General features: G+C 40.4%; 1 protein-coding gene across 5 annotated transcripts; it reads right to left on the minus strand.

Annotated features, from left to right (window-relative positions):
• Positions 1-3,838: 3,838 nt before the first annotated feature.
• Positions 3,839-20,955, minus strand: ODF2L (outer dense fiber of sperm tails 2 like). 5 transcript variants are annotated; one of them, XM_054073800.1, is made up of 15 exons: positions 20,126-20,310; positions 18,059-18,211; positions 16,467-16,529; positions 16,176-16,247; positions 14,308-14,424; positions 13,196-13,381; positions 12,753-12,862; positions 11,722-11,857; positions 11,059-11,169; positions 9,646-9,750; positions 8,264-8,422; positions 6,847-6,932; positions 6,599-6,761; positions 5,621-5,746; positions 3,839-3,967 (listed from the first exon to the last, which is right to left on the minus strand). In XM_054073800.1, the coding sequence occupies exons 1-15, from the start codon at positions 20,282-20,284 to the stop codon at positions 3,839-3,841; spliced, it is 1,875 nt and encodes a 624-aa protein (XP_053929775.1). In that variant the 5' UTR covers positions 20,285-20,310. The 5 variants fall into 5 exon arrangements, with proteins under 5 accessions (XP_053929775.1, XP_053929772.1, XP_053929774.1 ...); XM_054073797.1 differs by lacking the exons at positions 8,264-8,422; positions 9,646-9,750 and adding an exon at positions 20,867-20,955 and having other exon boundaries at positions 6,847-6,968; positions 20,126-20,240; XM_054073799.1 differs by lacking the exons at positions 8,264-8,422; positions 9,646-9,750; positions 18,059-18,211 and adding an exon at positions 20,867-20,955 and having other exon boundaries at positions 6,847-6,968; positions 20,126-20,240.
• Positions 20,956-22,130: the final 1,175 nt, after the last annotated feature.

Here is a 22,130-nt window from a genome sequence, read left to right on the forward strand (position 1 = left end):
ATTATCCATCCCACATCCCGCCATCCATCCCAACCAAACTGCTTGGTCACCTTGGAATGATTTCTGTAAACCATATGCTCTTTCACACAGCTTTGCAAGTGTGTATAAGCCTTCATGATGACCTCCTGTTGAAAGCCTTCCATTTATATCATCCCAGAGCAAAGCAGATGTTATATCACTGAAATCCGGAATCAAACCTTGGAGGTACCTTTAAACGCTTCATCCACACATGGTTCTTCGATGCAGCTCATCGTACTTTGGGAAGTGAAGGCTGACATGCAGAATGAAGTACAACATTCAATGCTGCTAACCATTATTTATTCAGGAGGTAATCGTTACAGTAAAACACACTTTTTCCCTATTTATGGAAATGATACTGTGAGACTGAACTATAAGATTTTAAAATATAAGTTGTAGCCAGAAAGGAAAACTTAGGAAATTTAGGATGGTCCTCAATACATTAGGAGATTTATAGAGAATATATATACACTATATATATGTAATATATATATAGGTAGAATATATATTGTTGTTATAGTCTTCCATTAAGATTTGGGCTACTTGTGCTAGAGGCAAACAGAAAAAAATGAGCATCAGAGAATAATTACTGAGTTCACACTGAGGTCTTTTTGGCATGATTGTCATGTTTCCAGTACTCAATTGGCCAAATTACAGCTCTGAAATGTGCCATTTGTGGGGAAAAAAAATGGAACGGCTATTCAAAACAAAGTCTTCTGTAGTCTGTAGAGTTGTATAACCTCTGGGAAGTCCATCAGCCAGAGTTTCTGAAACTTCCACAGCTAATATAAATAACTAAATGTAAAGAAAAGACAGAATGGAAATGAGGAAGAAGGCTTGGGGCTAAATTACACCTTCACTTGGACTGCTGCAGCAAAGAGAAAAGCCATACACTGGAGTCTAATATGAGCAAAGGTTTTTGTAACATAACTCTGATCTGATCAGAATAGGCTTTAGAAAATTATTAAAAATTGTGTTTGTTCCCATCAGGAAAAAAAGTTCAAAGAAAGGAACTCAATTCAAGAGTTCCAATATTGTTCAAAGAAAGGACAACCAACTCATCAAGGTGTCCTTAGAAACTGTGGAGAGTGGTCAAATCTCTCTAACCAGGAGCACAGGAAGGACATGGATCAGTTGGAGTGAGTCCAGAGGAGGCCATGGAGATGATCCCAGGGCTGGAGCATCTCTGCTCTGAGGACAGGCTGAGAGAGTTGGGGTTGTTCAGCCTGGAGAAAAGAAGGCTCTGCAGAGACCTTAGAGCAGCTTCCAGTGCTGAAAGGGGCTCCAGGAAAGCTGGGGAGGGGCTTTTGATCAGGGAGTGCAGGGACAGGACAAGGGGAATGGTTTTAAACTGAAAGAGGGGAGATTGAGATAAGATCTTCGGAAGAAATGTTTTGCTGTGAGGGTGGGGAGGCCCTGGCCCAGGTTGCCCAGAGCAGTGGTGGCTGCCCCATCCCTGGAGGGGTTTCCAGGCCAGGTTGGATGGGGCTTGGAGCCCCTGATCCAGTGGGAGGTATCCCTGCCCATGGCAGGGAGGTTGGAACTGGATGGGCTTTGAAGTCCCTTCCAACCCAAACCATTCCAGGATTCTGTGCCATCGTTCTGATACTTGCTGGTTTTAAACAATTCCATGGCCTTATCACTGTAAAAAACATGAACCAGCACTACTTCTGACTCAGTATGTGTCACAGCTTTCACAGGGGACTGCAGACATGAGGTGGATTTTACACAATCTTAACTGTATTGATTAGCAAATCATCATCAAATACAACAAACCATGAAGTACATTGTTTGTCTCTACAAAATAACCTGTAAGATAAAAAGCTGGTTTCTGAACCACTGACTGTGGTTCAAGGGGTTAGTTGTGTGCTTCAAGCTAAAAACACACAAAAAGACTACAAAACTGTCAGTGAAATCTGCTGCAGCAAATTCCATTGAAGTTCAAATGTCACCTCTGCTACAAAACAACCCGCTGTCAAAAACCCCCTAACCCGTGGCGTGTAAACATTGACGTCCTCACCATGTTCTATGGGGTTCATAAAGCATCAAACTGAATATTCTCTCCTGCATGATAAGAAATTCAGAAACAAACCAGAAGTAAAGCCTCGGACAGAATCAGGAAAGGTTGCCTGCACTCTGGCAAAGGGTTTGCATGGATGTGAAAGCTCCTAGGTTGGGCTCTTCCCTCAGATCTTTCCCTGTACAAAGAAGAACATGTGTTGGGATAAAACAGTTTGCATTTTGCTGCATATTAATTATTTTCTCAGGTAGAAAGAGGCGGAGGAGACTTTGGTGGAGGAAGAGACGATGTCCCGAGAACAACCTGAAATGCAAGCTTAGCATTTTTTCACTGCAAAACCATCTTTAACTTTTATAAACAGGCATGATGGTAAAATTGAGGCTGTTAAAAATACATGGTTTTCTTGGGTAGTTTATAATTCACAGTGGCATTTAGTGGGTGGAGTTGTAAATTAGTGAGTGGATTCCTGCCTCCGTTGCTCTGCAAAGGGGAATCGCTGCTAAGAATAGGAATGTGGTCATGGTGATAATGAACAAGGGCTCGGAGTGCCTCAAAAATTGATGGGAGATCTGGAGATGGTTGATGCAACAGCTGCTCTAGAAATTAGATGTTATCAAAAATTTTTCTTGAAAGATGGATGTGGTTGGACAGCAGGCAAAGCTTAACCAGTACGCCCTCGGTTCAATTTTTAGTAGGACCACAGAAAGGGAGAGTGGCATATGAAATATTTATGTTGATAAATTGGAAGGTAGTCAACAAAATGCTGTGTTTACTCTGCCATAACAGGGAGGAAGACTGCAGCAGGGTCTCTACACATAAAACCATCCTTTTCACTATCACTTTTAAATTAAAATAGATTTAGAGCAGATCTCAGTGAAGAAATGTTTTGCTGTGCAGGTGGGGAGGCCCTGGCCCAGGTTGCCCAGAGCAGTGGGGGCTGCCCCATCCCTGGAGGGGCTCAAGGCCAGGTTGGATGGGGCTTGGAGCCCCTGATCCCGTGGGAGGTGTCCCTGCCCATGGCAGGGGTGGAACTGGATGGGCTTTGAGGTCCCATAGCACAGCAGGTATCTCTAAAACCAGTTACTCTCTCAATCAGAACTGGGTTTTGTATTACCCTGTATCATCTGAATATTTACATGTGTTTAACCTGAGGCATGTGAGGCTCACTTCAATGGGCAGCAGCTCTTGTACTCAAACACAAGACAAGTATTTGAACACCTTACTGGAGCTCTGTCACCGTGGAAGGGTCTGTCAACCCTCAGGCCTTAAAAGCCTCCTGTATCTAAAATACTTAATAGGATGGATATCATTATCTTGGACATCTGAATTTCTACAGTAGCAGAAATATAATGACTGATGATATATTATTATTCCTAATTAAAATATGAAAATCACTACACTGAAAGGCCATCTGGGATTATTTGCATTTACCATAGACTAAAATGATGTGCTTAAGATTGTACAGCACAGGATCCAACACACAAAAATTCACACACCCATTTACAGCTTTGTTACATACCTGCCGCCACTGTCCTACAGTCTGCTTTTTCCTTTCCATTCCATCAATAACACGATCAGTAAAACCAGGTAACTTTTCCATGTGTGACCACTAGGACATCCAGTAACGACTGACCTCCCTTTCCTTGCCCGCACCAGATTTCCTAGGGCAGAACTAACATTCTAGCACTCAGTCCTGCAAAATACTATAAGGCCTCGACAGTCTTGTCTGTAACAAGAGTCAGAGCCAAGAGTCAAATACTGAGAACTTTCTTTATTACTAAATATATTAAAATATATAATTCAACCAAACATTGTCAGGTATGAAGCTTTCAAAAACTGCATGTAATTCTGGATGCTCTGGTTCTTGTTTTCCGATTTCTGCAGGCTGTTCTCCAGCTCCTTCAAATGTATTTCATGTCGCTTTTCATTCTAAATAAAAAGAGAAATGCAATGTGACTTAGAAATAAAAATACAAATCCATCAAGTTAATAACATAAGGGAAGTGGTACCTAATCTTTATAAGCCTTATTTACCTGTCAAAGTTCTCAGAGGTTCCACAAAACTGAAGGTTCCCCAGACGGCCTCAAACCTTTGAGGCTTTATTGGTGTTCTGGCAGGATCAAACTGAGCATTTTAAATAGGCTTACAGTCCAAAAAAAGGGGCTGGGAACATAAAAACTAACTATCTGGATTTTTATCATGAAAGATTCCTAGCATCTTAAGTCTATTAAGGACCTCATAATAGATGTTGATTTTCAAGGAAACATCTGTTATTGATCTCTGATGCAACACAATTTTTGAGGGGTATAGTTCCTTATTTACAAACGATTAAGAGCAACGTTACCTGCTCACTAGCTCCATACCTGCTGCACAGCAGAGAGCATTCGTTATATAAAGGATACAGATACTCAAGTATTTCCTTTTATGTTTATTACAGATGGCAGATGCCAGTGGTTAAAAGAAACCCATTTTTTGAAAAAAGATGGCATTACAGTTGTCAGATTTAAATCCAGCCTTCGGAAAAATAATCAATTTAGAATGAATAACGGAAAAAGTTGCCTATTTTGTTCTATTTTGTTTCCAGTTTCACTACAACATGAACAAGACCATGTTATCACTTTCCGTAATGCAGTCTCAGTTATAAGTAAATGTAAGAGGAATAAAAGGCAATTCATTCATCTAGGACAATTTTTCTCTCAGACATATAAATCTTTCACATTTTTATTTTAGCTGTAAACTTCAAAAGAAACAATTTGAAAACAGACCTCTGAGGTTTTCTGGGAAAAAAGACAAGAAAATGGTCTTTATTTTCTGTTTTACTTTAAGATACTGTGAAATTCCTTTGAAAAATAGGAATGAAAAATGAAAAAGTAGAATAAAACACTGGCTAATGTCTGTTTTTGTTTTAAGAACGCTTGTGTCTTTGGGTAAATGCAGTCGCTAAGTTACACTTGATACAGACAAAAATGAATGGAAGCAGATTGAATTCAGAACCGTATCTTTGCCTTATTTAAATCTTGAGTGCAGTTTGTATTCAGGCTGTCTTGCTTCATTTCCCACTTTTGCCTTTCTGGGAGGACTGGATTAAACAAGAGATGTAACTCACTATTATTTCAGTGATCGAGTTAGACTGGGCATCTGTTAAGTCTATTGGAAATGTTGATATACAAGGTGTATTGTCAAGTTAAATGAATTTCACTCCAAGAAGGACATTGAGGGGCTGGAGCACGTCCAGAGAAGGGCAACGAAGCTGGGGAAGGGGCTGGAGAACAGGGGTTATGAGCGGCTGAGGGACCTGGGGATGTTTGGCCTGGAGAAAAGGAGGCTGAAGGGAGAACTCATCTCTGTCTACAAGTCCCTGAAAGGAGGTTGTGGCCAAGTGGGTGCTGGGCTCAGAGATCTGGTTCAGTAGTGGACAGGTACAGTTGTACTCAAAGGTCTTTTCCAACCCAACAATTCTGATTCTATGAATTTGCTGTTCCCTGAAGTGTGGGGCGATTGTATGAGCAGGGTGAAGGAACCTTTTACTGCAAACAGTGATGTCATAAATTACTGAAGCCATAAACAGCACGATTTACTCACATGGTAAAATACACAGAGGAGTTGTTTTTTCTCTTCTTGCCCCTCTCGCACTTCTGTTTCAAGAACCAGCAATTTTGTCTGAAGGGCTCGCTCTTTGTGTGACATTTTTTCCAGTTCTTCAGCTACCTACAATAGTAATGAGAAAGAAATAGTCTATCTTTACTTTCACTTGAAGCCCAAAGCAAATTATTTTCTTATACCTAGCATTAGTAGCCCTATTTCCTCTTTGTCATCAAATACATCTGATTTCCTATGCACAGAAATTAAACAAACCTGGGAAATAGCCTGGCTAAATTTTAAAGAAGATTCAATTTAGGAAAAAAAGTAATATTATTGGGAGGGAGACACTTCTTTAACTCATTTGTAAGTTAAGCCAAACTTGTTATTTTTTCAAACCTACATCAATATCCTCACGTAGTATTGAGAACACTCACATTACTTTGATTAATCAGAGATAGAAATTACAACTTCATACATATTTTCTGATTAAACTACTACATTTGCTACAGTCTAAATTCCTACATTTCCAGTTCCATTGGTTTTACCGTTTGCATCCTTTCTACAAATGACAAATCTCTGCTTAATATAGAAAGTGTGCAAAGCCTTCCTCTAAAGTGAGGAGCATTTCAACACCAAAGCTCTTGAGGGCTGCCTACCCCAAAGAAAATAAGAAAAGGCAACATTAAAGTTTTGTTCGGTAACTTTTTGCCATATGTGTGGCATTTAGTATTAGGAGGTTAAAGCATTTTGATAATGATAGGGAAGTGTTGCTCCACTGAACTTAGTAATTAATTTCAATAGGATCTGAATTCCACAAGGAGGTTGAATTGTGCAACCCATAAACATGCAAAAATTCCCTGTAACTTTTTAATATTGCTCCCTACATGCAAAACAATCTTGTCTCCTCTTTTCTTCTCATGTACATTTGGTTTTAATACTATTTTGAAATAGAAAACGGCAAGATTAAATCATCAATACCATTTTTCTCCCTTCTTCCAAAGCAGATTCCAGTTGTTTGGTTAATCCATTATATTCTGCCATCTTCTCTTCGAGCTGCAATTTACTGCACTGAAGACTCTCATCTTCTTTTCTGAGCTGACAAGCAAGCTCTTCATTCTGCAATTCCATCTTTTCCAACTGGCTGGATGCAAAACACGTTAACACATTACAACTTGTTACAACAGAGACACAGAGAAATTAATTGTAGTCAGATTTTTTTAAGTTACCTTTTCAGATCTTCATATTTCTTCTGAATGTTATCGTTTTCCTCTTCTACAGAATGACTCTCCAGAGAAGTTACACTGTCTTTATCCTGTGAAAATGGTGATTCGTTTCCAGTTGAAGAGACCTGTGTGAACGGTGTTACAGAGAAAAGTAAGCTTGTCTATTAAAATCCAGTCAATTTATTTGTTAATTAATTTCAGGTTAACACTATATTATATTCAAGTAAACATTGTCTTGTGTTTAATACAAATAAAATACAGCTGAAGCAGGAGACTAAAACTTTATGTGAGCACTTCAAGACTGCAAACCTGCCATGTAACAGAGTGAAGTCCCAACAAAACCCATATGGTGCTCATGCAGCCTTGTGTATCTGGAGTCGGCCAGCTCTACCTCTTGTCAACTTTCACTCAACACTTTAGATTCCAGCAAAAATAAGTTCCCTCAGACTAGAGTCACAGAAGCATAAAACCAAGACTGCAGTTAAATGCAGTTACCACAGAAGAAGAGAGTAGCACTGCAGTTAAATGCAGTTACCACAGAAGAAGAGAGTAGCACTGGTGAAGAATTTCAGAAAGCAGTGGGTATCAAAACAAACGATCAAGTTCCTAAGAGGAGAAAGCAGTAGCAGAAGCTAAGAAAACCAGAAGGTGGACTGTCTTCCCCTGCCCAGCATCCAGCTTGACCTGTTTTCTTTTAAATCCCCTAACAATAAGGATGAGATGATTGCTCTTGCTGCCATCCACCACCAGCAGATTAGCACTGAACAGCCACATCACCAGCCTGCCGGCACCTTTATTTAAGTGGCAACTTCCACCATTCACTGGACTACCTCAAGCAGTTCCATCCAGTAATTAGGGCTAATCCAGTTGGTTCTGCCATGTGAATTACAGGCACAATGGTAGTTGTACCAGCCACCTCCTGATGGGTTAAAAACTGACGTCCTGGTCCAGCTGAACCCAGGAGAAGGTTTTTCTACACATGGTCCAGTCACTTGAAAAGGAATCTTCCTAAATTCTGATCATAGGATCAAAGATTAGAATCTCTAAAGGAGGTTAAAAACAAAATTAACGTGGAACTCAATTATTCTACTAAATACAAACAATAACTATACTTGTACATCTATTTCCAAGGAAGAATTCTGCCACAAAGACACAAGTATTCAAGAGGATGGAGAATAAACTCACTCAAAAGATACAGAATCTGAAAGTAATCAGTCTTGTCACATACTGAATTCATGTAAATACAGTTGGCAATAGTTTTATTTGCATTATGCTATTTCTACAAAAGGAGTTTATGATTTATGAAGCAAATAAAGTAAACTGCACAACTGTCATACGCTAATAGGTAAAAAAATATTCCAAAGCCTTTCTTCCACATAATTTTCTCATTTATCTTTAAAAATCAGCATGTTGCAAGCACCTGAACCTGCAGCTCCCTAAGGGCTTTGCATTTCCACGCATGGATCCTTTCCCAGGATATAAGCTTTTCCTGACAGCCTTGCTGCTTTTCCTCGGCTGCTTTCAGCAAGTCACAAACACGTTCTAACTCCTTCAACTCTGCCTCCGTTTTGCCCCTCACCTGCACAGTAGCATCACAGGAGAAAAATGTTAAGTGCAAACCCATAAATTAATTGTTTTAATACTTAATAGCTTTCCATGTAAGCAATAAATCTGAACTTCTACACACGTTCCATAGTGTCACCTGTTTTATAAAACACTGACAAAGTTACCAGTTCACTATGGGAGAAATTTCCATTTTGACTGCACTTCATTATAAACTCTGTAATATTCACAATGAACACATAAAAAGTTACGCAAGCGTTAGTGGTTCATCATGTGATAATCAAAGTTTTGGTTTATTTTTATTACAATCTATTTTGGAAGATGGCACATGGACACTCTAAGCTCAGAGTAAAAATTCTCACAACTATTGTAGTATTCAAAAAGTGGGCAGCACCGAATGCTACCTAAAGGCACATACAGTGCTGTGAAAATATCATTTATGGGCTCAGAAAGTATTTTTCTCTGTCCTACAACTCCCCCACAGAATCACAGAGTGGTTTGGGTTGGAAGGGATCTTAAAGCCCATCAGAGTTCCAACCCCTGCCATGGGCAGAGACACCTCCCACAGGATCAGGATGATAATGGAAAAATAAAGTTAGAATGAAGTAAAATGAGCATCTAAGACATTTCTCTGTGAGGACTAATTCCGTACACCAAAACAGAACACTACAACGCAAAATCTGTTCCTGCCTCTGCTTTATCACTTGAAAGAGTATGTATTTTGATGAACTATGGAAGTGAGTAAAGGGATTTTTCTACCAATTTTGTTTTGTTTTCTGATGCTTAAAACTGTGCTGACTGTGTTGCAGTGCGCAGCTCCATCTGCTGAAAAACCTCAAACCTCACCTCTGTACGGATTCTCTGGTTTAACTGCAAGTTCAAACAAAGCAGTCTTACCGTTTGCTTCCCTACACAACTTTCACAGCTGTTCTGTTCAGAGACCCAGTTTTAAAGTCATCAACAATAAAAATTTTAGAAGTGATAAAAGAATTTGTTTAATTCTAACATAGCAGCTCAACTCCTTACTCATTGCTCTAGGAACTATTTTTCACCTGTTTGCAGGTCACAACTCAGAGTAAAGCATTCCATGAATGTTAAAATAATTTTACAGATGGGAAAAGAAAAGGAAAAAAAAAAGGCAGTACTTTGTGACTTCTAATACATGGATCACAATACTGTAGGAAAGATCAATGTTCCACAGAGTTGTGATGAAACACGCTTTATCACTGCAAAGCTTACCATAACTACCTCTAAGTATTCATTTTCTGTTATTCTTTTGTTTTCATCGAAGATCGTTTCATACCTTGATTTTAGTTCTTTCACTGCTGTTTGTAGTTTTTGCACCTAAAACAACAGGTATTTTTCACCTACATTTGCAAGGTGTTTCTTTTAACTATAGAAAAGGTAGTATCATTAGTATGAAGCATAAAGAAAAACATTTGATTTCTAAATAATATCTCGGTATTTGTCATTCTTAAGTCATTTATTTTCATTATCCTGCCCAAGACAGCAAATTTAAAAGGGTAACCAGGTAAAGAGCACTCTGGTATCAACACTTCATTTTCAGCTATGGAGAATGAGCTTCAGTTGTGCTATGTAAGCAGCCAGCACAGCTCACGTTTCTCTCCTCAGATAATGAGAATCACCCACAGCTCCCATCAGAGCAAGGGAATTTCAGCCCACTCACCGCTGAAGTCCAGCTGCTCCCAGGATCCTTGTTTCCCATCCTAAACCTGGCAACAACTTTGACTGTGGTGATGTATTCCACAGACAATGCACACTGGTTGTGCTTCTATTTTGTATCGCATCTTTTCTCTTGTCAGTGATTTTAAATCATTCTGGTGTTTATAATATAGCAGAAACACATACTAGATGACCTGTAAAGGTCTCTTCCGAGCCAAAGCATTCTCTGATTATATGATAAACAACTTTGAAGCCAAGTTCTAAAATTTCTGCTCTGTGAATAAAGCCAAAAAGGATTGGAAAAAAAGCCCATTTTAAATCCTATATTTTACTGGTATTTTCAGTGTGGAGCAAATAAACGTAAAATATGTAAATAAAGACTCCTAAAACAGTACTTGAATGCCCCATCCCTGGAGGATTTCCAGGCCAGGCTGGATGGGGGTTGGAGCACCCTGAAGCTGTGGGAGGCGTCCCTGCCCACGGCACAGGGTTGCAATTGGATGGGCTTTAAGGCCTATTCCAACCCAAACCATTCTATCATTCTATCAATGTTGGTTTACTGTTCTTAGGAATGTGGAATTGAAGATGTGATCAAGGAGAGGTAAAATATTACTGGATACGTCCACTAAAGATATCAAACTAAAATTTTACTTCTTAAATACAAGTTTATTGGGATATCAATGTGCTTTTTAGGAAGCAAGTGTTATCTAGAGCAAGTATGCAATTAGCTCTGTTGGCTGTGATGAGCTTCAACTGGCTCCACACAACACAGTGAGGACTACGTGTACCAGTAAGAGCATGGAGACAGCTCTTGGATGTGGTTTGTAATGGCACTCTCCTCTATTCTCCTCGATGTTACAATCACTATACCAGCAAATCTGTCTTATTCTAAATAAAACCTTTATGTTTTCCTCAAAACCGCTTTCAAAACTAAAAACCATACTTGAACATTTCAAATATACTACTTGCCTGATTTCTGTACTGTTCAACAAGGGTTTCCTGCACCTTTGCCTTTTCTCGCAGATTTAGCAGTTCATTTTCAACAGAAAGAGTGCTGTCCTCCAATGTAGCAAGGGAAGCCTTGAATAAAACACAGAAAATAAAGAAACTGATAAAGTCTTATTAAAATAACACAATCTACAATGTGGACTAGCAAGTGACCTGCAGGCATTAAAAAGAGTAACAATTATTTATCCTGTTATAATGAACCGAGAGCCCACAGTTCATTTCTCAGCTCATAAGAATATTTACTTTGAGGATAAATACAATACAAAACCTGTAAACCCTTTAAAAATTAAATTAATAATTGAGCTAAAATCCAGTTCTTTAATTTGAAAGTACTCACAGAGAAGAACAATTTCTAGTTAAGTAATTTTGAAGCTACTGACAGTTAAATAAATGGCATCCCAGTTAAGCACATAGATAATAGACAAGCCTGTTCCTAACTTGGCCACAGTCTGCAACTCAAATTTTCAATGTCTCATTTTCACTTAGTATAAAAAGTGGCTGGCAAAAATTTATTCTAAAGGCTTGGGATCTCTAGACAGAAGGTCAAAAGGGGAATTACTTTGTTTACTTCATTACTGTATCAGAAATGCAGAGCCATTCAACAATGATTTATTATAATCTCACCTTTAATGTTTCATTTTCAAGGTAAATCTTCTCATTTTCAGCGTTAACAGAATTCAATTTTCCAAGAATTTCCTCTGCCGAGTTTCTTCTCCCTTCCTCCTTTCTTTTCAAGTCCTCCAAAAGGCTTGTGATATGCCTTGTTAGATAGGTAAGAACTTCTGTATAACGTATAATGCTTCCAAAACCCTTACTATCCAAATTCAATTGTACCTTAACATATACACTTTCACTCCTCTTATTTTATCAAATAAAAGGGAAAATGCATTTTAGGATCCCAAGAAATCTGCTTAAAACCGTTCCCCCTTGCCCCACCCTTGCACTCCCTGATCAAGAGTCTTTCCCCAGGTTTCCTGGAGCTCCATTAAATACTGAATTATAGTCACAACTGTCTTTGTAGCTCTCGTATTTTCTGTAGCTCCATTAAAATACTGAGTTATAGTCCATGTTTCTACCGACAGAAAAGCTAAATGGATATTTGCCACTGTCTGCCAAAGAAAATGGCATATCCTTCATGTATGTTAAGATTTGATTGTGTAGTTCGAATAAGGTTGGACAATTGTGCGATGCTTTTCCTTACAAGAATAAACACACACGTGAGAGGAACCCTTCTCTATCCTCTAGCAGGGTGAGATACTAGTGGAGATGAACAAATGTTGCCGTTACTAGTCTGAAGTAGAGACTAGAAGCCTAAGAATCTGCTTCTACACTGCAGCAGACAAGGCTTAACACTCCAGCTGTTAAATTAGTCACTAAATAAGAGGTTCTGAGGAAGCAGCATAGTAGCTACTAGCAAGTTCAGGCTAATCTGAAGGGTGCAGGGGAAAGAATATGTTCCTTACTTTTACAGGGGGATGAAGTTTAAAGGCAGTTGTGAAATGCAGCAGAGAGAAGGCTGGAAATCTTCAATTTGTTTCCAACTTCTAAATTCTGCTCAGAATTTTAAAATATGAACAACACAAACTTGTCTGCATTGTCAACATCGAGTACTCTACTACTAAATACCAACAAAACAGATCAACAGTTTAACTTACTTCTTGAGATCTTCTCTTTGAATTTCTAACATGGTCTTTCCTTCAACCATTCTATTGTGCTGGCTCTTCCAGCCATCGGAAGCTGACTGCATCTCAGACAGCTTGACCTCCTGGAGGATACAGGAATTACAAATCACGTAACAAAAGAATGGAACTGAAAAATGCCATCTAGTTCTACACATTTTTCTAAACTCAAGAGCTACTTACTATAAGATGGATTTATTGGATCATTGAGACATTCACTACGTTTTAGCAAACCAAAGGCAGTGAATGCAGTAACAGTTCATATGTGGCTTACATCAACCTTTTCCTTAACCAAGGAGCAAAATACCAAGAGATACAAACCCAGCATGACCAACATTCGTATTTTCCACGGGTGAAAGCCTCCCAATTGTTTGATTTAAACCAATACAACACGAGTTGCTCACAGCACAGTCACTTACACGTTCTCTGATACTGGAGGTTAAGTTTTCCACAGCTGCTTCAAAGTGCTGAGCTCTTTGTTTCTGGAACCTGATTGCTTTTTTCAGAGCAGTCTTCTGTTCCTCACTTGTTTCCCTTAAGGCAAACATCTGGTGCTTGTATTCACCAACCTGAAGTTTCCACTCAGCTATTTTCTTTTCTAGAGTCTGCAGCATAAATGAACATCAACTCTTCAAATTCTACGCCTTACAGTTCGTTTTGTGACATAACACAATCAGGAATATCAATTACATTTATAATCAATATAATCAATTTTCATATATAAAGATGCTTATAGGGCATTTAATACACAAAGATGTGACTTGGGGGAGGGGGACCAACAACACAGCAGAACACCTTCAACAAATAGAGCAAATAGTAAATCTGAGTCTATATATGGATGTCTTTAACTATTGGTATAAGTAAATAGCTGTCATCCCTTGTTATAACCGCAGGAGGTCACAATCACACTAAGAATAAGTCCTTCGGGTGTTATTCAATGGCTGAGTTAAATTTAAAGTGAGAACTAATTTCGTAAGGGTAATGCTAAGCTTTCACAAGCTTTCTGGCTTTTGGCCAGATACTAACAAAATCATCACCAGGATTTAAGCTGCCAACTGACTTCACCAGTTTTTGAAGAGCAAACAAACAAATGTTTTAAGATGCAGTGAAGATTTAGGTTTAGATCAAGTTGCTCTATCTAAAGAAGATGTTGTTGGAATCATAGAGTAATGGAATGGGTTTGCCTGGGAGGGACCTCAAAGCCATCCACTTCCAACCCCCTGCCATGGGCAGGGACACCTCCCACTGGATCAGGTTGCTCAAAGCCCCATCCAACCTGGCCTTGAACTGTTTGCATGAACAAGCTGAGAAACAAAGAGAAGAAAACCTTGCAATTAAGATAGTGTGGTCAGGCAGACTGCAAAATGTAAATGCTAATGGTTTTTACTGTTTGGGATTTTTTTTTTACCAAGAGTCTGATTTCAAGTGATACTTGAAGATTTAATTCTCTCATCGGAGTTAACTTCTGACCACAATCAGGCTTTGCTAATTGTTTTCAAATAAACTGAGACACAAGTAAAAATAAGCTGACCTGTATTTTTGCTTTTAGTTCATCGTTTTCCACTTCTTTCCTTTGAATCTGACACCGCAAATGATCTTGCACAGCCTTTACTGATCTTGAGAGCTGGTCTTCTTTCTGTACCTTGACCTAAAAAAGGGCAATAAACACAAGTTCGTTGGTCTATGGAGACAGGACATAGAGAGCATCATATTGCCTTTTTCCTTTGCCATAGTTTCTAACTGACATTTGAACGTACACAGAAGCTGAAAAGATAAATCATGCTCTACAAGTATATTCACAAGCAAGAATTGTTACTAATGTTATTAAATAAAAATCACAAACTCAAAAGAAGGTTTTTACAATTGATGCCTCAAATTTAATCAAGGCTCTTATGAACAAGCCCTGGACGCACAAACTCGGAAATCGAGGCTGAGCAAAAGCACCCAGCTAGCAAGTTGATCAAAATTAAGCTACAATGATCCACTCTGTCCTGAGTAACTAGACCAGAACTGATCTTCATTAGATACCACCACCTCCTATTAGAAGCATTGATACATTTAATTCAAACTCTAATTTTCGGGGGGATATGTAAAGCATAAGGGAAGAGACAACTTATGTCACCAGAGCTGAAGTCAGATGATTCAATGAAATTTCTTGCAACTCGAGTCCTTTGGCTTATTCTAAATCAAAAACAATGCAAATGGCTAGAAAGGAGTAATATTATCAGCATAGACTAGAAGATCATTGTGATGCACCAGTGCAAGCGTTCGTTATAGACGCCAATAAGCAAGGCAGACTCAGACTCAGTCAGGTATCAAAGAAAATACCTTTTATTGGAGATAGCATAAGAAGGAACAGGGCAGAGATAACAATTTACTCCTTCAGATGCTGGGCACCCCAGATTGTTCGATACAAGATAAACCTCTAGTCCAGACACAGCATGCTGTGTAGATCCTCTCAATGCTAAGGTTTGACGGCATCGTGGCCTTCAGAACCCTTATAGGCTTTTTTGTTCAGCATTTCTACTCTCAAGCAAAAGGATGTTTCTATCAAAACATGCTGCTTCATTTCAAGACAAAGATACAGAGATGCCAATTGCCACACGTCACAGTGGGCACCCCCGAGGCTCCCCTATTCCAATTTGCTGGCAAACTTTATTCCACAGCCATGTGATAAGTTCTTTCGGGTTAAGCAAAGAAAAATTCCTAAAGAAGAACCATGGTTCTCAACAAACCCCAAGGAGTAACAAAAAACAAGGTATACCACTGATCCCTTAGAGGTTTAACTGAGCTTCTTTGTCCATCACCAACACTGCACTGCATACTCATGAAGTGCATTTTAGGTGCACAAGTACTGTAGGACAGATCTATTTTACTGGTAGTTTAGCATTTTGAAATTTTTATAGTACCTTCTCATGCAGGGCAGACAATTCTCTTCCTACACTGGTTTCTGCGCCGAGCCCCTTCCTTTGGTTCAGAGAATGAATGAGCTCTTGCCAGCTTCTGATATTAGCTCTGCTGTCAGAACTACCTTTCCCTATCCATAGTGCTCAGAGAGCCATGGAACTAACTTATCTGTTTATTTTACTCTGCATTACTTGGTTATAAGTACTTTGCCCAGAACTATTGCAAATGTGTAACTGAGAAGACAAAAGCCATTAGTCTGGATGCACACCCCTCCCTGAATCGGGGGGGCATTAGCGTTAAGGACAACCTGTATCCTTAATGGGTCTGAATCCAGACTTCATGGTGCTCAGATATTTCTGTAGGAAACTTATTTCCGGATTTTCCTTTTTCCTAGATCTTTGAAATCATTGCTTTTCTCGAAATCTAACATTTGTAAATAAGAATCTAGCACACTGGGACCAAACACTCATTCCAACAGAACTGGGCACTCACTTTTTCAAGCTGGAGCCTGGATGAAAGTTCTTTAATGTGTTTCTCCCTTTCAAGTATTTTTCTCCTGAGATTCTTCATAAAAAAAAAAGAAAGAAATGATTTTAACATCTGTACAGAACAACACAACACTAACGCACACAGAAACATGTCAGGTGTAAACCAAGCTTCCATTTTGGAAGGACAAACCACAAATGCTGCCCCTTTGCCACTGTCACTTGACGCTGTGTAATCCCATGACGCAGACACTGTCAGATGTATGGCACATAAAGACAGAAATTATAATTTACTTACCATATTTTGGGTTTCGTTTTCACTTAACTTCTGCATCAAAGTGTCAATGTTGTCACTGCTGAACTGCAAGACATAAACACGAAATATTAAAAAATCATTTCCAATCATAATTAATTCAGCATTTTTCCAGTGGTTTTGAATTTGGTACGGATAATACGCTATGATTCCTTGGTACATATGACTATGAAAGCTCACATACTCGCAAGCTACTTCGAGTCAGTGGTTTAAATCCCAAAGAGTCAATTTATTTTGTGCATAGAGCATCATATCTGAAGAAAACAAACTAACATCATTCCATACACCAATTTCTTTATTTTAGCTAAAAGGACTCTAAATAGCATAATTGCTTAAATGTTATTTAAACATGTAGTCAAATAATAGAAGCATTTGCATAACTCATAACATTTGAAAGATTAATATTAAGCATTAAAGCCTTTGGGGAAGTTCAGTTAGACAGGAGAATCTGAAGACTGAACCAGAAAGCACAGGCTGGGAGACCACAAAAATCAATTCACATTAACTGTTACTACAAATCCAAAAGAATTTATGTGCCTATAATATTGCCAACTAAACTTATCAATTGCAAATGTCCATTTTTGGGGGGTGGGCTAACTTTCCACTTAAAAAGAATAGACTTTCAGATTGTAAATCCTAAACATTTTCATTTCACTGACAGGATACACCCACTACCTCAAAGTGAAAGCTTTGGCATCATAAGTTTTACTATAACTCCTTGCAAAGTATTCATCTTATCTTGGCCTGCAGAATGTTCTGTAATCTTGATCCCAGGTTTATTTTCAAAGCCAGTAAATGAGCCCTAATTCTGCATCCAGATTTCCACCTCTAAATGAACTGCAAGCTTTGTAGTCAGTAGTAGTTCTATCTTTTCCTGACTACACTGAGCCAGATTTGCAATCCGCAAAATACTAGTACATAAACAGGAATGGTGTTTTGTGACCCCACAGGAATTTATCAGCAAAACCAGAAGTGCTTTGAAGGCTTCTCCAAATTGAGAAGTGACTGGAAAGCTAAATGACTCACACCATCCTCCCATTCCCAGCAAACTGCCTTCCCCACAGTCAGTTCTCTGAAAACTTCAACGATCAAGAAAAAGCCTCTTCCCTTAAGGCAGTGAGCACTGTCTATCAAAACCTGAAAACCCCAAAATATTATCTTTAATATTAAAAAATGTTCAGAATGAACCCTCATCACTGTTAGCTCACAAGAACAGAAGGATGGCTTTATGACTTCCAAAAATACACTAAGAAAGTCAGCAATAACAAATCATATTTAATTTTAAAAGAAATCTACATTCTTCACTCCATCAGATTTCTGTGCGAGTTCCACAAAATGCTACTGTTAAACAGGAATTTGTTGTGATTCACCTCCTGTTTTAATATACACAGCCTGCCAAATTCCTTCCAACTTTGCAGGAACCTTCTTAGTGCACAGGACATACCAAACCTTCTTAGTGCACAGGACATACCAAAAAAAAAGCCTTATTATGTCTATTACAGAAGATAAAACCAAATGGTGGTTCGGGACTCACATAAGAAATGTACATTTGCATTGGTTCTATGCTTATGCCTTACATATTTTCTTGCTTGGCATTCTAGGCTGTCAGGTTCTTTTCTTGGATCAGTAAAACACACTCCATCTTGGATGGTGTTTGTAGTCTTGTGACAATCCTTTTCATACGGCTGAATCGGTGAGTAGAGATTTCCTACTGCTCCATAGGTTGCTCCCTGGAACAGCATTCATCATAAGGTAACACTTTGTATCACTCTCAGTTAGGACACTCATCTTGCTAATTTGATGGTATCGACATAAAACAAGTCAGCTCTTCAGGAGAATCATTGAGGAGGCATTTTAACCATCAAAGAAATCTCTCATTTACCACTTCCACCGGGATTAAAAGCCTGTGGTTACACAGGATGTTCCCTCACACTCATTGCTCATGGAACACACCTGATCTACACAACAAAGGTAAACTACATCCCGGGAAGGTAAGGAGGAGGCCAAGTCCTACTCCTGATGCTACGGCAGAGTTCTTCCAATCTGGAAGCAGCAATAGCATTTCTCTTTTCCCAGTTCGGAAGAGCTCCTCACCAGGCAGGAACCACATCATGGCCATTCCACAGTCCAGTATCAGTGTCTACTACCCAAACACATCCCATGTTCCTGGCTTCTCTGCCAAGCACCAGGAACCTGCCGTCACCCTCACTCCTTCTCCAAACACCTCTAACCTTGCACTCCAGCATGACCGATGTCCTTGTTATCTGTTTACTCCACTCCGTGCTCCACTGACTCCTCATTATTTTCCATTGTCCTGCCTTCTCCACCCACCAGGACCCATTTCTCCTGCTTTCAGCCTGTGCCAGGTACATTCCCATCAAAAGGATTTGTCAGATGAAAAGTTTATATTCCTACATCCGTATCTCCTTAGCATAATTGAAAAAATAATTAACAGAATTTGGGAAGTTCCTGAATTAAAAAAACCCACTTCCTCACAGAATCAGAGCTTCGAATCCTCTGCTTCCAACTGTTGCCATAAAGACAAACAACTACTGTCCAAATGCCTTGTGTTTTTTATCATACACATATATTTTTATACATATATTTATGTGGGGTTTTTTATTACAGGCTTACATTTCCTGGCAGACCTTGACTTGCAGTCTCTATAGCATTTTCTTGGCTATATAAACAAAACTAAGATTTTTCATTTAATTGCTTCCAGTGAAAACAGCATCCTGGAGATTAAACATAGTGTTTCATTTACCCTAGCCCACCTATGTACACAGAAAATAACAAATAAGACCTTTTCCATAGTATAGGGATACCATTTTTATGTCCAGCACAATCACTACCCATTTTTTTTTTAATATCACCTATGCTCACCTGGAGCTAAGGAGTATGTTTTGAATTATTTGCTTTGAATCTCGTTAAGAAAGTAAATAGAATGAAAAAAGCCAAGTTTAACAGGAACAAAGTCATAGAATCAGAGAATCATTTGGTTGGAAGAGATCCTTGAGATCAAGTCCAACTGCTCCTGTCCACTGCTAAACCAGATCCCTGAGCACCTCATTTACTCATCTTTTAAATATCTCCAGGGACGAGGACTCCACCACCTCCCTGGGCAGCTGTTTCAGTGCCTGAGAACCCGTTTGGTGAAGAAGTTTTTCCTAATTTTCAATCTCAACCTGCCCTGGTGGAACTTGAGGCCATTTCCTCTCATTCTATCACCTGTCACTTGGGAGAAGAGATCAACACCCACCTCACCACAACCTCCTTTCAGGGAGCTGTTGACAGTGATGAGGTCTGCCCTCAACCTCCTTTTCTCCAGGCTAAACAACCCCAGGTCCCTCAACTGCTCCTCATGAGACTTATTCTCCAGCCTCTTCTCCAGTTCCGTTCCCTTTCTCTGGATGAACTCTGGGACCTCAACGTCCTTCTTGTAGTGAGAGGCCCAAAACCGAACCCAGAATTGGCGGTGCAGCTTCACTGATGTTTCTGACACAGGTCTGAATGTCATCAGTTTGTATATATAGAATAGTTTGGGTGAGAAGGGACCTCAAAGCCCATCCAGTTCCACCCCCTGCCATGGGCAGGGACACCTCCGATGGGATCAGGGTGCTCAAAGCCCCATCCAATGAACTTGCCTTGGTAGCAAGAGGAAGAAGCTGCTTTTCCTGCAGATCCAAGCCCAGTAAAGGCACAGAACAGTTCTGGACAGGTAAGGATGAGGATGATTGCATGGATGATGACATTTTGCCTCTATGGTGTATAACAAGACAGAATACGTTAACATACACCTGCATTTTGTGAAACTGTGAAGGAAACACCAGCGTCCCAGATCATTCCCACTTGGCAACCCCCTCTCCAACACTCAGAGCCCCCTTTGCACCCCACTTTCAGGGCCCTCCCCAGGCTCAGAGCCCGCCTTTGCACCCCCTCTTTCAGGGCCACCCCAAGCTCAGAGCCCCCCTTTGCACCCCCTCTTTCAGGGCATCCCTCAGGCTCAAAGTCCCCCTTTGCACCCCCTCTTTCAGGGCTCTCCCCCAGGCTCAGAGCCCGCCTTTGCACCCGTTCTTTCAGGGCTCTCCCCATGCCCAGAGCCCCCCTTTGCACCCCTCTCTCAAGGCTTCCCCAAGGCTCAGAGCCCCCCCTTTGCACCCCTCTTTCAGGGCTCTCCTCAAGGCTCAGAGCCCCCCTTTGCACTCCCTCTTTCAAGGCTTCCCCAAGGCTCAGAGCCCCACTTTACACCCCCTCTTTCAAGGCTTCCCCAAGGCTCAGAGCCCCCCTTTGCACCACTCTTTCAGGGCTCTCCCCATGCTCAGAGCCCCCCCTTTGCACCCCTCTTTCAGCCCCCCCCCATGCTCAGGCCCCCCCTCAGCCGTTACCGCCTCCGCCAGCGCCGCGCGCCCCTGGAGACGGGCGGGAAGGACGGAGGGAGGCGGTGGCTCCTCCTCTCCCCTCAGGCGCGTCCCACGGTGCTCAGGAGGGAAAAAGGCTCCGGGGACACCTGAGAGCAGCATTAAAGGGGCTGCAGGGAAGCCGGGAGGGGGTCCTGATGAGGGAGTGCGGGGCGGGAATGGTTTTCACCTGAATTTGTACGTTTGTTTGGAAAAAAAATCATGCTGATTGCGATGTTACCTTTAAATATGCCGTGAGAATGAATTGATGAGTTTTGCTGCAGCTTTTCCAACCTGGTGATTCTGTGATCTGTGTGTTTAATTATCTTGTCATAGAAATCTGCCTTAGAATCATAGAATCACCAGGTTGGAAAAGACCTCTTGGATCATCAGGTCCAACCATTCCATCTGCCACTAAACCGTGTCCCTGAGCACCTCATGCACCTGTCTTTTAAACATCTCCAGGGAACTGCTTGGTTGGAAAAGACCTTTAAGATCATGGAGTCCCACCTGTCCACTACTAAACCAGATCCCTGAGCACCCCATCCACCCGTCTTTTAAATCCCTCCAGGGATGGGGGCTCCACCACCACCCTGGGCAGCCTCTGACAGTGCCCCATGACACATTCGGTGAAAATCCAGTCTGAACGTCCTCTGGTGCGGCTTGAGGCCATCCCCCCTTGTCCTGTCCTCTGTCATTTGGGAGAAGAGCCCAGGACTCTCCTCTCCACAACCTCCTTTCAGGTGGTTGTAGAGAGCAATAAGGTCTCCCCTCAGCCTCCTCAAGGCTAAACAACCCCACGTCCCGTCAGCTGCTCCTCACGAGACTTGTTCTCCAACCCCTTCATCAGCTTTGCTGCTCTTCTCTGGACACACTCAACATCCTTCTTGTAGTGAGGGGCCCTGAATCAAACACAGTCTTGTATTAAGAGATAATATGCAGATCATCTCCAGACATGGATAAATAACCTGAAAGAACAAACACTCTCTAAGAGTTGCACGAATTTGTTCATCATGGAATCATGGAATCACAGAATAGTTTGGCTATTTAAAAGGGGAGATTTTATATACCCAATATTGTACACAGAGCTTACCAGTGTTTTACTATCGCACTGATCTAATCTCACTTTTTCTGTTATTTCAATTCCACATTACGTAATTATTGCATTGTTCAGATTTTTTTTCTTCCAGGAAATTCCAGTTGTGTTTTTGCAATTATTTCTCTCTTCTAAAATGAATAACAAAGCATAGAT

Source organism: Cuculus canorus, chromosome 8 (assembly GCF_017976375.1).
Source record: "Cuculus canorus isolate bCucCan1 chromosome 8, bCucCan1.pri, whole genome shotgun sequence".
NCBI classification, from domain to species: Eukaryota; Metazoa; Chordata; class Aves; order Cuculiformes; family Cuculidae; genus Cuculus; species Cuculus canorus.